Below are 13,099 nucleotides of genomic sequence, written 5' to 3'. Positions count from 1 at the left end.
ATAATCCAAATTATTGAGATTCCTCGAGATTCCCATTTATTTTTCTAGGACATTTTAAATTTCAAGTACTACGTAGATATGGAGGCTAGGCTTCACATTTCATTTGAAGTGTCCAGATACATGATATTAAAATGATGACACATTCACTGTCCAGATATGTCTTACGTGGTTGAGAATGTAATTTAATATGGTAGGGATAAGAAGCATAGTATCATACCTCAATATCGGCAGACAAATTAAGAATCAGATCATATCTAAGGGTGTGGGTCACCACTGACCAAATACAGACGATTGAATCATTCCAATAATAGAAATTTTTAACCTGAAAGCGACGGATCAAATTAATCCAAAGAGTAGACCTTTAGGAACCTGTTTCAAATCAAATTCGATAAAGAGGAATATTTTAAAGAGTGAGAAGAGAGAAGAGAGATTACTTGGCACCCACTTTTTGAGACAAAAATAGACATCATTTTTATATAATAATAAAAAAAATCATTAAATATTTAAAATTTAAAACCTTAAATTTATGCTCATACCATTGGGGAAGATGAAGATAATTCGTGGTACTTTTTTTATTTTCTATTGATTTTATGGTTTAAAAATTTTCAAAAGTCATTATTTCGATGGATTATGATAATGAAAGATGATTATTATTAAAATCTCATTATATTTTTAGGTTTTCTCATTATTCATTTTATTTGTTTGAATTCAAATGATTGATTCTCGAGAATTCAATCTATAAAAAAATAACTTAATCAAATGATCATAATTACAATAAATATATATCTTTTGATGTATTTATCGATCTTTTGTTTTTGTGTTTTACATTTTATAAAAAAACTGGTATCAATAGGATTCATCTTACATGACTTAAGTCACGTCTCCCGAGTCCTGTCAACATTGATTAAGCCATGTCACTCGTGTCCTATCGGCACAAAATGTTTAGATACAAAAAATATTTCAAAAAACTCATCTGACATGGCTTATTCCATATTGCTCGTGTCTTGTCGAGATAGTTTAATCTATGTCGCTTATATCCTATTGACATGACTTAACATATGTCGATCTTTTAGGATCGACATAAGCAAAAAAAATAGGAAAAAAAAAACATTGTTTTTTTTGTGTGGTAAATTTAACATATTCTCAACAAGTTCTTGTTATCAATACTATCTAAAAATAAATTTTAACGTTTTTAAGCATTCAAATATTGTACGTCAGAATTTTAACCCTAATCTAAATCAATTCCTATCATTTGCCCTAAATTTTTTATTTTTTATTTTTTACCATTTTTCTCCATTACAAATATGTTATAAAGTAGAGATGATAAACAAATAAAAAAGAATTTAAGTTTGATGCCTTACAAGGTTCAGAGCAACTCTTAGTCAAAGATGAAGTTTTCTATGGGACGATGACATTGTGAGAAAGAAGTTCGAGCATAATTAACAAAAACATGTTTGGTTGGTGCATATACCATGTGGGTATATTGACAAATTTATTATAAATTACAGGGTTTCAATTACCATGTGAGTGTAGATGTCTAAAAAAGTGGGTGTAAATATCACAACTCTTTTTTAAACAAATACAATAAAATTAGAGAGATTTATCCAACAATCTTTTTTGTCGCAATTTTATTACAAAAAATCCTTTATCATATTTGTTATTGATCAAACCTTACTTTATGAATCAAGCTAACATGATTAACCTGATGAGATTTTCAATCTTACTAAGGTTAGTTGGGTCCACATAGACGATCAAATTAGCATTACAACATCATAGCCTTCTAGATTTCATTGAGAAACTCATATTCAAAAGAATTTAAAAAATATAAAAAAATATAAAAATCATTTTTGAACTCTAATCGAAGGTGACAAAAATGGATGGCTATTGAACTCCTCAATTTTAAACTAAAATTTAACAATGAAAATTTTTTTTTTCTTTCAAAATTCTTAGAATTTTGTCCTTATGACCATGTGGCATCAGATCATATTTTTGGATGCGACAAATTGATGTGGTTACGATCCACTCCAAGGTATATTAAATAACAAATTAATCACATCAATTTGAAATTTATCCCCATTCCAAGGTTTGTTGAGAAAGCAAGGTTCCTTGGAGCTGGGAGTTTTTTTAATAAAATTAAAACAGTTAGGTCTGTCAGGTAAATCTCTCATGAAACACAAAAAAATAGATTTAAAGATGCTAGAGCATCTCCAATGGCAATGCTCCATTTGTCTCTTTCAATTCCATTTTTTGAGATAATAAAGTGAAAAAATGTCATATTTGATACATGCATCTCCGATGCTTTATCTCAAAAAAATGTCATTAATTTGTTTTGGATAGCAAATGTGTAAAAAAAAAATCTAAAATAATAATTTTTAATGATTTAGATTCCAAATTGATAAAAAAGAATAATCCAAAACACATTTTTCCCAGCTTAAAAGACACGTTAGCAAATTTTGAGATATTTTAAAAGCATTACTTTGAGCATATTTCATTTTTGAGAGTTCGTATGACACTTGCATTAGAGAGGATTTATGAGAGATAATTCCAAAATTTGGAATTGCCACCAAAATTTGAGACGCCATTGGCGATGCTAAAAATCCTTTATTGTGGTTTGTCCTTTAGAAGAAGAGGAGAAGAAAAAAAAAAAGTATCTAGAGGAAATATCTTTGAAGGAAAGGAAATAAGTTTTCTTTTGAAAATCATTTCGCTATTTAGTAGTGATTCAAATTCCCAATTTTTAATCATTTCTCTAGAAAATATATTTGCCGCTCAAGTTTCTGCACAATTATACAAACTCTTTGCTCTAATTGGTTGAAGTTGAACAAGTGAAATACTTTGGCAAGTACCTGTAGCCAAGCTAATCCACTGTGAGTATAGGAGCATTTTTTGCAGAAAAAAAAAACATTTTCTCAAAAACATAACATTTTTTTAAAAATATGATCCGGAGAAAATGGGTTTTATAGGAAAATGTTTGCCATCGATTGGTTATACATGAAAACGTCAAAATAGAGTTTGTTTATTGGTTTAATGACAGAGGTAATCGTGAGAGAAGCATCAGAACTTTCCTCATTCCCAACAAATTCAATATTTTGTTCAAGTCTGGTTCGAAAGCGAAACAGACCTCGACCCGTGAAAAACTGACTTGTGAAATCTTCTTGTTCCTTGAACCTTGTTTGCTCAATTTAAAGTTTTACCTTGTTTTCAGATCATTACCGCATCTGATTTACTACATTAATCTTACTTACTTATAAATGGATAATGCTAAAGTACCGTTGTACTACATTAATCTTACTTACTTATTAAATGGATAATGCTAAAGTAATGTTGTGGGGGATATTTCTGACGTGGATGTATGTTATAACCACATATGCTTTTCATCGAGATCTCATTAATATCTCAATGAAAAGCATCTATGGTTATGACACACATCCACACATTAGAAATATCCCCCACAATATTACTCTAGCACAACTTCTTATAAATATAGAATAAGAATGGTGTCCACATGGCACGTACTGTTTAGAGTTCAAAATACATGGAACTCCTAATCAAGCTGTTTTCTACAGTGCACAACCCAATGTATTTAATCTCGAACCAAAATGTACCACATGGACACCATACGTGGCTATAGGAACGGGACACCATTCTGGAACGCGAATCTAAATATCTAAGCTGGGTTGGCCATAAACCATACTTGTACATCATCATAATGACCCCCACAACCAAATAAAACCTTCCAATTCTATAACTAATATTGGATTTGACCAAATGAATCCATCTCCAGAAAGTGTGTAAGAGAGAATAAATTTTGTGTAAGCTGAGAATATTATTGCATGCTTTATTTCCTTGAGAACCCATACACAAACTAAAATTTTAATATGAAGAAAATATTGAAATCGAGTGAATTGGGGCATATTAAGATACCTCGCCGAAATTAATGGGATATTGCTGGGTTGGCTTTGGTTCAACTTGAATTTCTCCCTCCCAATTTGTTGTTGGATCTAGAGTATCATTTTGCACTTAATAAGCGATGCTCAGGTAATGCAGGAGTCTTGGAATCCATCTCCAATAGAAAAGATTTTGATGTTTTGAATCACCCCACTGTATGTTGTCTGCAACCCTTGGGTCCATAATGCTGAGAGCTGCGCCGCACAATCTTTAGACACAAGTAGCAATAATGGCTTTGGCAAGACCAGCAGAAGATGTGGTTGTTATTCCCAACCTATGATTTTTATTTATATTCATTTTTTTAAACATATGAAAAGGTCAATTATCAGTCATCAGTTAGTTACAACACAATAGAAAAAATCACAATTAGAAACAAATTCATCTAAGAAAAAATAAACATAATTTAAGCACACAAAAAAAACACATGGGTACCCATTCTTGATCCGGTATAAAGGTACCTCAATTGTTAGCCAAAATAAACTGACTCAAACCCAGCTAAGTTGGTTCTTTGAGGGAGTAACTAGGACCAAGTGTGTGATTAAATTGAATGTTGGAACCTTTTGGCTTCACAAGTTAAAGCAGCAGCATCATCATTATCAAGGGTCGGCTAAACAAATCTTGTTCCTTCATTCAATTCTGTCCAAGTCATGTTTTTTTCTTTTAATTTGGATGATAATCAACCTTTGTTATACATGACCAAACCATCTCAATTGACTTTCCCTTAGTTTATTATCACTTCTTGGGGCTTACTACTACATTTTTATGAATGTGTTCATCTGAATTCTTTATCTTTCTTTTTTCGATAAGCAAGCAAGCTAGTAGTTAGTAATCTGTAGGTGAAGGCCGGCATTGAACCCAAGATGGATTTCTGTTCCGCCGACTTCACGGCTCATTTACTAATGGGTTATTCTAAAATGATGAAGTACGATTCTGAAACAGTAAATATTTTTGCTGTGAAACTTTTGGATATCTTCTTGTATTTTTCTTTCCTTGTTTGCAAGATAAAATTTGACATTTAAAGTTGGTGATGAGATCCACCTTTCTTTTTCCAATGGAAGTTTCCTATGTAGCAAATATGACATTACCCAATACTCTCTTTGCCCATAAGTACATGACACAAATCATAAGGTAATCAATCATATTGCCTAAAATAATTATGGGCAAACATACACATATCAGAATGCCAAAACTTGTCACTAAGATTGGAGTTGTCTGAGTTGAGAGTGTTTTAATAGATACTCAAAATGTATTGGTTGAGCCGAAATAAGGCAAGTTTCACTTGGCAAACATACACAAAAACTCAGTTTTCTTTGGCATGTTAAATCAGTTCTTGTGTTCAGATTGAATAAATGGACAACCATAGTTGATATACACTCACCTTCGCATTCATTTGCCCACAATTTGGACATAAGTGAGTATGATCCGCAAAGAGTTCAGCTTGTACTTGACGCCTGATCTGGCCTTCGTTTATTCGTACCTCCCATTCTTGAATCATTTCACGTGGGAAAAGGACACACCCACCTTCCCTACAATAAGTAGCATTTTTATTAGTTCTATACAATAACATAAGCATGGCATTCGGATGCCCTAAAGAGAGCCAAACATTGTGCCAATATATGGGTTAGAGGTTTCAGAATGGGATGATTTTTTGTGAGGATGATCTCTATGATGAGGAGATCATCCTCACAAAAAATCAGCCCATTCTGAAACTTCTAATCTCATCAAAAGTGGTCGATAAAAATCAGACGGTTCACAACTCTTCAACTTGTAAACTAGGGTTACAAGTTTCGGAATGAGCTGGTTTTTGGTGAGGGTGATCTCTTCACCATAGATATCATCCTCACAAAAAATCAGCCCATTCTAAAACTTCTAACCCCTATTTTCAAAAATGTTTGGCACAATGTTGGATTTCCTTTAGGGCCTCCGAACGCTTCCCATAACATAAACACATGCATACATACGGTCTATTTTACCAAATTCGTTGGTTCGCTCGGTTCGAATTTGGGATTGTGACGAACCCATTACAAACCGAACCTCGAACTGGTTTGGTTTGTGTACCGGTTCATGGTTTGGCACTATATCAGCGAACCCACTAACATAGCATACAGTGACAAGAATTTAAAAAAAAAAATCATTTAAAACTTGACGGAATGAATAAGTACCTGAAGTGATCATATCCGTCAATTGCCTTGTTACATCGATAGCAAAAGAACTGCCCACAATTCATGCATTCCATTTTGTTGCAACCTTCAGTTCGAGAGATTGCCATCTTGCAGGATGGGCATTGCTTAGCATCACGGAGTATTTCCTTGACACTAAGGATCTCATTAATCATTTCTTGCTCCCTACGTCTTTGCCCATCCTTGAGATGAGATGAATTTTGACGCTCCTGTGGGCAAATACCAGAATATATCAGAAAATGAATTATTCATAAGAAACTTGGAAAATTTAGAGAGCTGTTATTGGCACCCCAACTTTTACTTAAAATGCACTCCTCAAACATTACAAAGGTTTAGCTCAAATTATAATCTCAACATTACAAAACATTATAACAATCGTTCAAATAATTTCAATAGTTGTTTACAATTATGATTAGGCTCATATAAAATCCTAGACCCAAAAAATAGAAATCTAGAGAAAAAAAAAAGAAAAAGAGAGAGCTGTTATCAGCACCCCAACTTTTACTTATTCTTAACCATTCACTCGTTTTCTTTATTTTTAATTGTGGGATAATAAGTAAAAGTCGGGTTGCCAATAGCAGCTCTCAAAATTTATAATGGGAATGATGCAATAGAGGAAATATCAGTACATATGCTGCTGAGAAAATAGAGAATGTCATGGCTCACCACCATGGATAGCAGTGCCTAACATCCCCATAAACTAAGCAGGTAGAGGGGTGAAGTATCCCTAGGTTGCACACACACACACACGGTATCATATTTCACACGCTAAAAGTGCTTTTCTTATTGAGAAAAGTTTATTGTAGTGCAACAGCTAGCATTTCATTCACAACAAATTGGAAACTATTTTATACCCCAAGAGCTAAGAATATTACATATGAAGAGAGTATTTGAAAACAAAACAAACTTCAACTTCTACATTTCACACCACCTAAAACTTTATGGGAAAGCATCGGATGAGCTACTTTACTTATTACACCCCAATTTCTTAAATTATTTATCACGCCCCAATTAAAGAACAAACAATTCAAACATTACAAAGATTTGGCTCAAGTTATTAATCAACATTATAACACTCATTTAAACAATTTCAGTAGTTGTTTGCAATTACAGATTTAGGCTCATATAAAATCTAAGAGAGAGAGAGACTATTGGCACCCTAACTTTTACTTATTCTCAATTATTCACTTCTTTATTATTTCCAATTCGGGTGCCAATAGCACATCTCCTCTTTATTATGTGGTCCCCAGGGTTCTGACACTGTGGACCCTACCATATCTTGCCTCAATTATGATCCAAACATAGTCTGACTCAAGATATATAACATCATGTCATGAAATTTTACCTGCAAGATTTGAAGCTTCAATTCTGGTGACATACATGACATTCCTACATGACTCCGCTCCCTGCAAAGGCTACAAAAGTTAAAGAAGCACTTCGGGCATTGTGCATGCTGGCCCTCATCTTCTAAGCAGGCCGTTTCACATCTCGGGCAATATACTACATCGGACATTGATTCAAGAGTTTTTTGTAACAATAATGACTCCCAACGTTCAAACTCTTCATTCCCAAGTAAACATTTCAACAACCCAGGCGGGACTAGGCCTCCACATTTTGCATCAGGGCATTGTAACTTGTTTATTGTGCCTTCCTTTACATGCATGCTTGAAAATTTCTCCATGCATTTCCAGCAAAAGAAATGTTGGCATGGCAATCTGACGAACTCACTGCCTGAAAAGAGTACAGATAATGTTATGCTATGTTAGTTCATGAGCTTCGTATGGATTCTGTGAAGGAATCCTTGATGGTGTAGTTTAACTTTTTGTTCAAACTCGTACCTCTAAATTGTGTTCATAAATTTCAAGCAAACTTTCACATCTAAGTTTTCTGCCTTAGAAGGTAAAATTAACGAGTGCTAGATGCAGAATTTTATGAAGACTTAACTCTGATAACACATTGTCATTACATATGAAAATAATGCATGCTATTAAAATCTAGGGTAAATTGACCCCCTGTGGTTTGGCATTATTCATGTTGACCACCTAACATTTTGACAATTGCACTTACCTCTCCTTTCACAGACGGTGTTAAGGTTCAGATGTTATTTTACTATTTTACCATCTCATTTTATCTAATTTAATATATATAAAAATAAAAATAAAAATTTAAAACTAGAAAATGTCCCCATCTAAGCATTCAGATTCTTACATGTGAACCCATTTTTCCACAGGGGTATTTTGTTAACAAAAAGTAACATTTTTAAAAGGGCAAAATGGTCTTCATAAAAAGTAAAAAGTCACTTTTTAACTGCTTTTGTTGACAATAAGTAGACAGAAGGGGGTAAGTGAGTCAGTTAGATAACTGGGGGGCAAGAGGTGGGGTGGGGGGGGGAGGGGGGGCAGGACGGTAAATGCAATTACCAAGCTGTTAGAGGATAACTGCACGTCCGCATCACAGGGGGTGAAAGCGTAATCTACCATTTGTTGATAACAACACAGAAGCATATATAACTAAGCATTCAGCATCTGAGGCTAATATACAAAAGAATAGTAAAGAAGTCATTGCAACTAATTATAAGCTCAAGTACATGGTACTCCAAAGATAACTTTACAATATGATTTTAGTTTTTGATAAATAAGAGATTTAATGAAGTTGATCAAGAGAAAATATCGATAAGATGTAATTTTCTCCTAAGACAGTAAAGCTTATGGAGTAAAGGTAGGGAGGTACCTGCATAATCACTAAAACAGATGCAGCATTCGTGCATATTTTTATTAAAAATTTCGAGGTATTTCTCATCATTGTAATTCATGATTGAAGGTATATCAACATCAGGTGAAACACTCCCTGAAATGGCACGTTTATCTCCAGCATTTGGCGTGCCATAGGGACCGAGGATTATTTCTTTATCAATCCCGAGGTAAGAAAGAGAAGAAGTCTGTATCCATTCCACCCATCGGTATATAACTTCCTGTCCTGGCTGATCAATCCACAGAGAATCCAACATGTGACAAAGAGTGGAAATCCTCGAGGAATCCAACCATTGAACAGATATGGTAAAATAAGGAGGTTGATGGCTTGGGTATGACTTAGGTAATAGACATGTTAACACGATCGGGGGGAGATACTGAACTTTGAAAGTATAGAAGAATTCATTCAAACACGTGGTTCTAGTTATGTGGTCAGCAGCTTTTCCTCCAAATTTGACATTTTCATTGGATGGATAAAGCTTTGCTGACATGGTAAGTTCGTCGGGAGTTTCAACATGTATATGTATCTGCAAAACAAAACAAGGGTGTTAGATGTATTTCCTCATCACAATGTGACATGGAAGCATGAAAGACATTCAAGAATTCATTTTTTTTAAATTAAGGGCTAAAATCACTTATTTTGGCTTTTTGACCCCATATTGTAGGGTGGACTCAAAAGATACGAAACATGTCCCTCCAAGCCGTACATATGACTTTCATCAAATACAACTTCCCACATAATTAGATATGTATCTATGAGATCAAGTATGGAATTCTGTTTACTCACTTAAAATTGAGTATCCGTTTCCCTCCTTTTCCTGCTAGGATTGGAAATCCTGTATTTTACATATCCATACGATTGAGTCCTTGGGTTTCCGAAATAGTATAAAAATAAAAAGAAGTGCTTCGAATCATTGCTATTTGACTCGGACCTGTTCTAAAAAAGTCGAGGTATTTCGAATTGTTTGTTGGCATGGAAATTGAACTTTGCCTATGTAATTCTTCTATCATACAACATTGCCGGTCCCAAGCCGGATAAAGAAGGGTTACGTCATGTTGACAGGAACTTTTCCATCTCCAAACATGAATCCTGATCCTTCATTTTATTCAGTTCGGGTGTTGGACGGAATTGAATGGAGAAATAGGATTCATCAGTTGACCCTGAATTTTTAAGACAAGAATTTCATAATGGTGAACATGATGCAGAATTAGTCGTAATTGCAAAACCTGAAAAGATTGTATGCCTTCCTCTCTATTAAGGATAAACAAGTTGTCCCCGTAGATGGCATCCATTGCCAATAACTGCAAAGCACAACTTTTGGGTGAGAAAAGAGAAATCATAGTTTTTACGCATTTGAGTGAAGACTGAAAATATAATCAGGATAATTAGTTAATCCAATATTCTATAATCATACTTTAGTTCATAATAGTTCAGTGACTACAAGGATCCAAATTATGTTGACTATTTATAAAAATATTTAGTCAAAAAATAATTTTATGTATATGTTATCTTGTACAAAATATGAAAGATATTTCCCCGACAATAATTGTGTTGCTTGTTTTTTCTCTCAAAAGAATAATGTGAGATGTATGGATAGTTGTTCCCATGTCCTAGGTTCAAAACCCCTTGAACCCATACTTCTTATGCTGACCACTACACATATTACCTGGCACTAACCACTAATCAAGCATTTACCTATCAAAAAATAATAATAATAATAATAATGTGAGATAGAAACTCAAATGACTTGAGGAATCAGATAAATGGCCTAGGATCATTTAGACTGCTCCATTCTTACATCATAAGGGCACATTCAGATGATTTTATGTATTTCTCTAAGAGTGGTTTTTTATTAGTCAAAAAAGGTACTAGTATTAAGGGAACAAACAGAATGCAAAACCCCATCTACACAGATATATAGATTTCCAAGAGGAAAAAAGAAAGGTAGAACCTCATATCAACAAAAAATCAGAATACAATTAACCACTCTATTGAATATTGGACACAAAATCCTCAAAGCAAATCCCACCAAATTTGGGCCTTACATATTTACGAAAGAAAAGGATCACTTGAGATTGGTGATTTTCCTAGAGTTCTATTTCATTTTCCTAGTGTTCTCTCTAAATCATCATTTTTCTCCAAAATTATCATTTTCTCACTTCCTTGATTGATTTTTTGATAATTTTCTTAGTGTAGAATCTATGTTATCCGATTCTAGGGTTTTCTATGTCAGTGTGTATTGCGTTTGATCGAATTTCTAAGTCAAACATCACATGCTGTCTCCAAATTAACTTTTTTCTCCTCATTTTCTCTCTCTTCTCTTTTTTTCATTTATGGCTCTTTCTCGATCTCTCTAGATCTCAAACTCTCTAAATTTTGGGGTGTCTACAAAGACCATCCCCATGAGGTTGGTAAAGGGAGGACCTCCATTGGTAGAAAAATCCACAACTCCTTGTGGTTGTCATTTGGTTTGACTATTTAGCATAATGGGTTTCTCTAAAAATTAAAAGATTCGACCATTTAGCATAATCTCTAAAAATCTCACATTTTTTAGAACAATGCAGGATTTAAAGTGTGCCCGTCCATATTCTCAATCCAAGCCAAATAAACTGAATAAACTCTTAATACGGATTTAATCTATCTGAGATATAGTTATCTTTGCATCCCAACACCCCCTAAGTTCTTCACAATCCATTGCCTACCTTTACTAAGTTTTCTTCTTAAATCTTCTTTTGATTTAAATTAGGAAACTCTAAAAATCAATTATTAAAATTGAGAGGTAATCAGTTTTGCCCATTGCAACCAACACTATTTTTATCACTTTGGGAAAGCATATTTTGATTGGACAAACCTGTGTTAACTACATAACATTAAAAACACAAGCAAACTAAACTGAGGATTCACAAATGATTATAAATTATAACATCAAAATACTAAATTTTCTTCTTTTCTCTACTTCTAAATTAAAATTTGGAGATTTCAATATCAATTATCACTTTAGAGCTCATATTTTTTAAGATAAAATCTATTTAGAAAGATTGTAATTGCATAGCATCAAAACTCAAGCTCAATTAACTGAAATTTAAAATAAAATAATAAAAAAACCTCGTCCTCCCGCAACTGGTTATTGATTCTCAGCTGCTCTTCCGACATTTCGGGTTCTTCGGCAATCAATCTAAGCTCTTCAAGCCGACTCCCAACATCGTTGACGTCCTTTGATGAATCGGAAACCTCCATTAGCTTCTCCTTCTGATCAGTCTTCAATTCTGAACCAAACCCTTCTCTAGATTCCTCTAATTCTTCCTTTTTTGCTTCCTCCAATTCTTCCTGGGTAGCAACTGAAGAACCCACTTCAGATTTTCGATTTTCAACATGTGTACGTCGATTTTGAGAAAACCTTTTGGATTTCCGACGATTTATAGGCATTATTGGGGTTATTTTGATGTAATCGGAGATGGGTATGGTCGTGGAATCGAGATTTTGTTGAGAAGAAGAAGGAAGAATTGATGGGTTTTCGAGATTGAGTTGTGTGAGATCTTGGTGATCTTGATTGTGAGGTTTAGCAGTCCATTTCTCTTCGATGATGTGTTGGAGACTCTGTTCTTGTCTGTTTTTTCTGCACTTTTTCATGGCTGGATGTGCAGAGTGAGACACAGCGGTGGGTGGAGGGAGAAACAGCCGGCGAAGGAGACTTTGGACTTTAATTATATAGAAAGGGCAATTCTGAAAATTTTGTTGACTAAAATAAGAAATTCATGCAGTCGGGTAACCATCATGGTTTTTAAACTCGGTATCGCGTTTCAGCTCCGATACCGAGTCGTCTCGGATGAGTTTTCCGATATGTTTGAGACGTTTCATGAGATAACTCGAAAATTTGTACATGAGATATAAAACTCGATCAAAAAAATCACTTAGTGAGTTGGTCTCGTTCAACTCTGATACCGAGTTAACTCGGATGATACGTCTCGATCTCGGACGAGTTTAAAAACCATGGTAACCATATATCCGGATGCGACCTTATTTCTTATTCGGGTATAAAATATGGATTGAGATTAGAGAACAAATCCACAAGGGATCATATCTGAATTTAGATTAGAGAACAAATCCAAAAAAGAATCATATATGATCTGATTACTTTTGGATCGGGCCTTATTAGATCCAACTACTATCAAATCTCAAAATTAAAATCCAAACCAATTGGATCGGATCCATATCAGATC

The 13,099-nt window shown here is 34.1% G+C and overlaps 1 protein-coding gene across 1 annotated transcript; it reads right to left on the bottom strand.

Annotated features, from left to right (window-relative positions):
* Positions 1-3,806: 3,806 nt before the first annotated feature.
* On the bottom strand, positions 3,807-12,594 carry NHL8 (NDR1/HIN1-like 8). The gene is made up of 7 exons (XM_086437218.1): positions 11,985-12,594; positions 10,106-10,180; positions 8,859-9,405; positions 7,474-7,859; positions 6,111-6,337; positions 5,327-5,474; positions 3,807-4,222 (listed from the first exon to the last, which is right to left on the bottom strand). The coding sequence occupies exons 1-7, from the start codon at positions 12,507-12,509 to the stop codon at positions 4,094-4,096; spliced, it is 2,037 nt and encodes a 678-aa protein (XP_086293344.1). The 5' UTR covers positions 12,510-12,594; the 3' UTR covers positions 3,807-4,093.
* Positions 12,595-13,099: the final 505 nt, after the last annotated feature.

The sequence above is a fragment of the Akebia trifoliata genome, chromosome 3 (assembly GCF_017979445.1).
Source record: "Akebia trifoliata isolate Shusen 1 chromosome 3, ASM1797944v1, whole genome shotgun sequence".
Taxonomy (NCBI): Eukaryota; Viridiplantae; Streptophyta; class Magnoliopsida; order Ranunculales; family Lardizabalaceae; genus Akebia; species Akebia trifoliata.
Note: the sequence above shows the minus strand (reverse complement) of the source record. Positions and strands in the feature narration are given on the sequence as shown.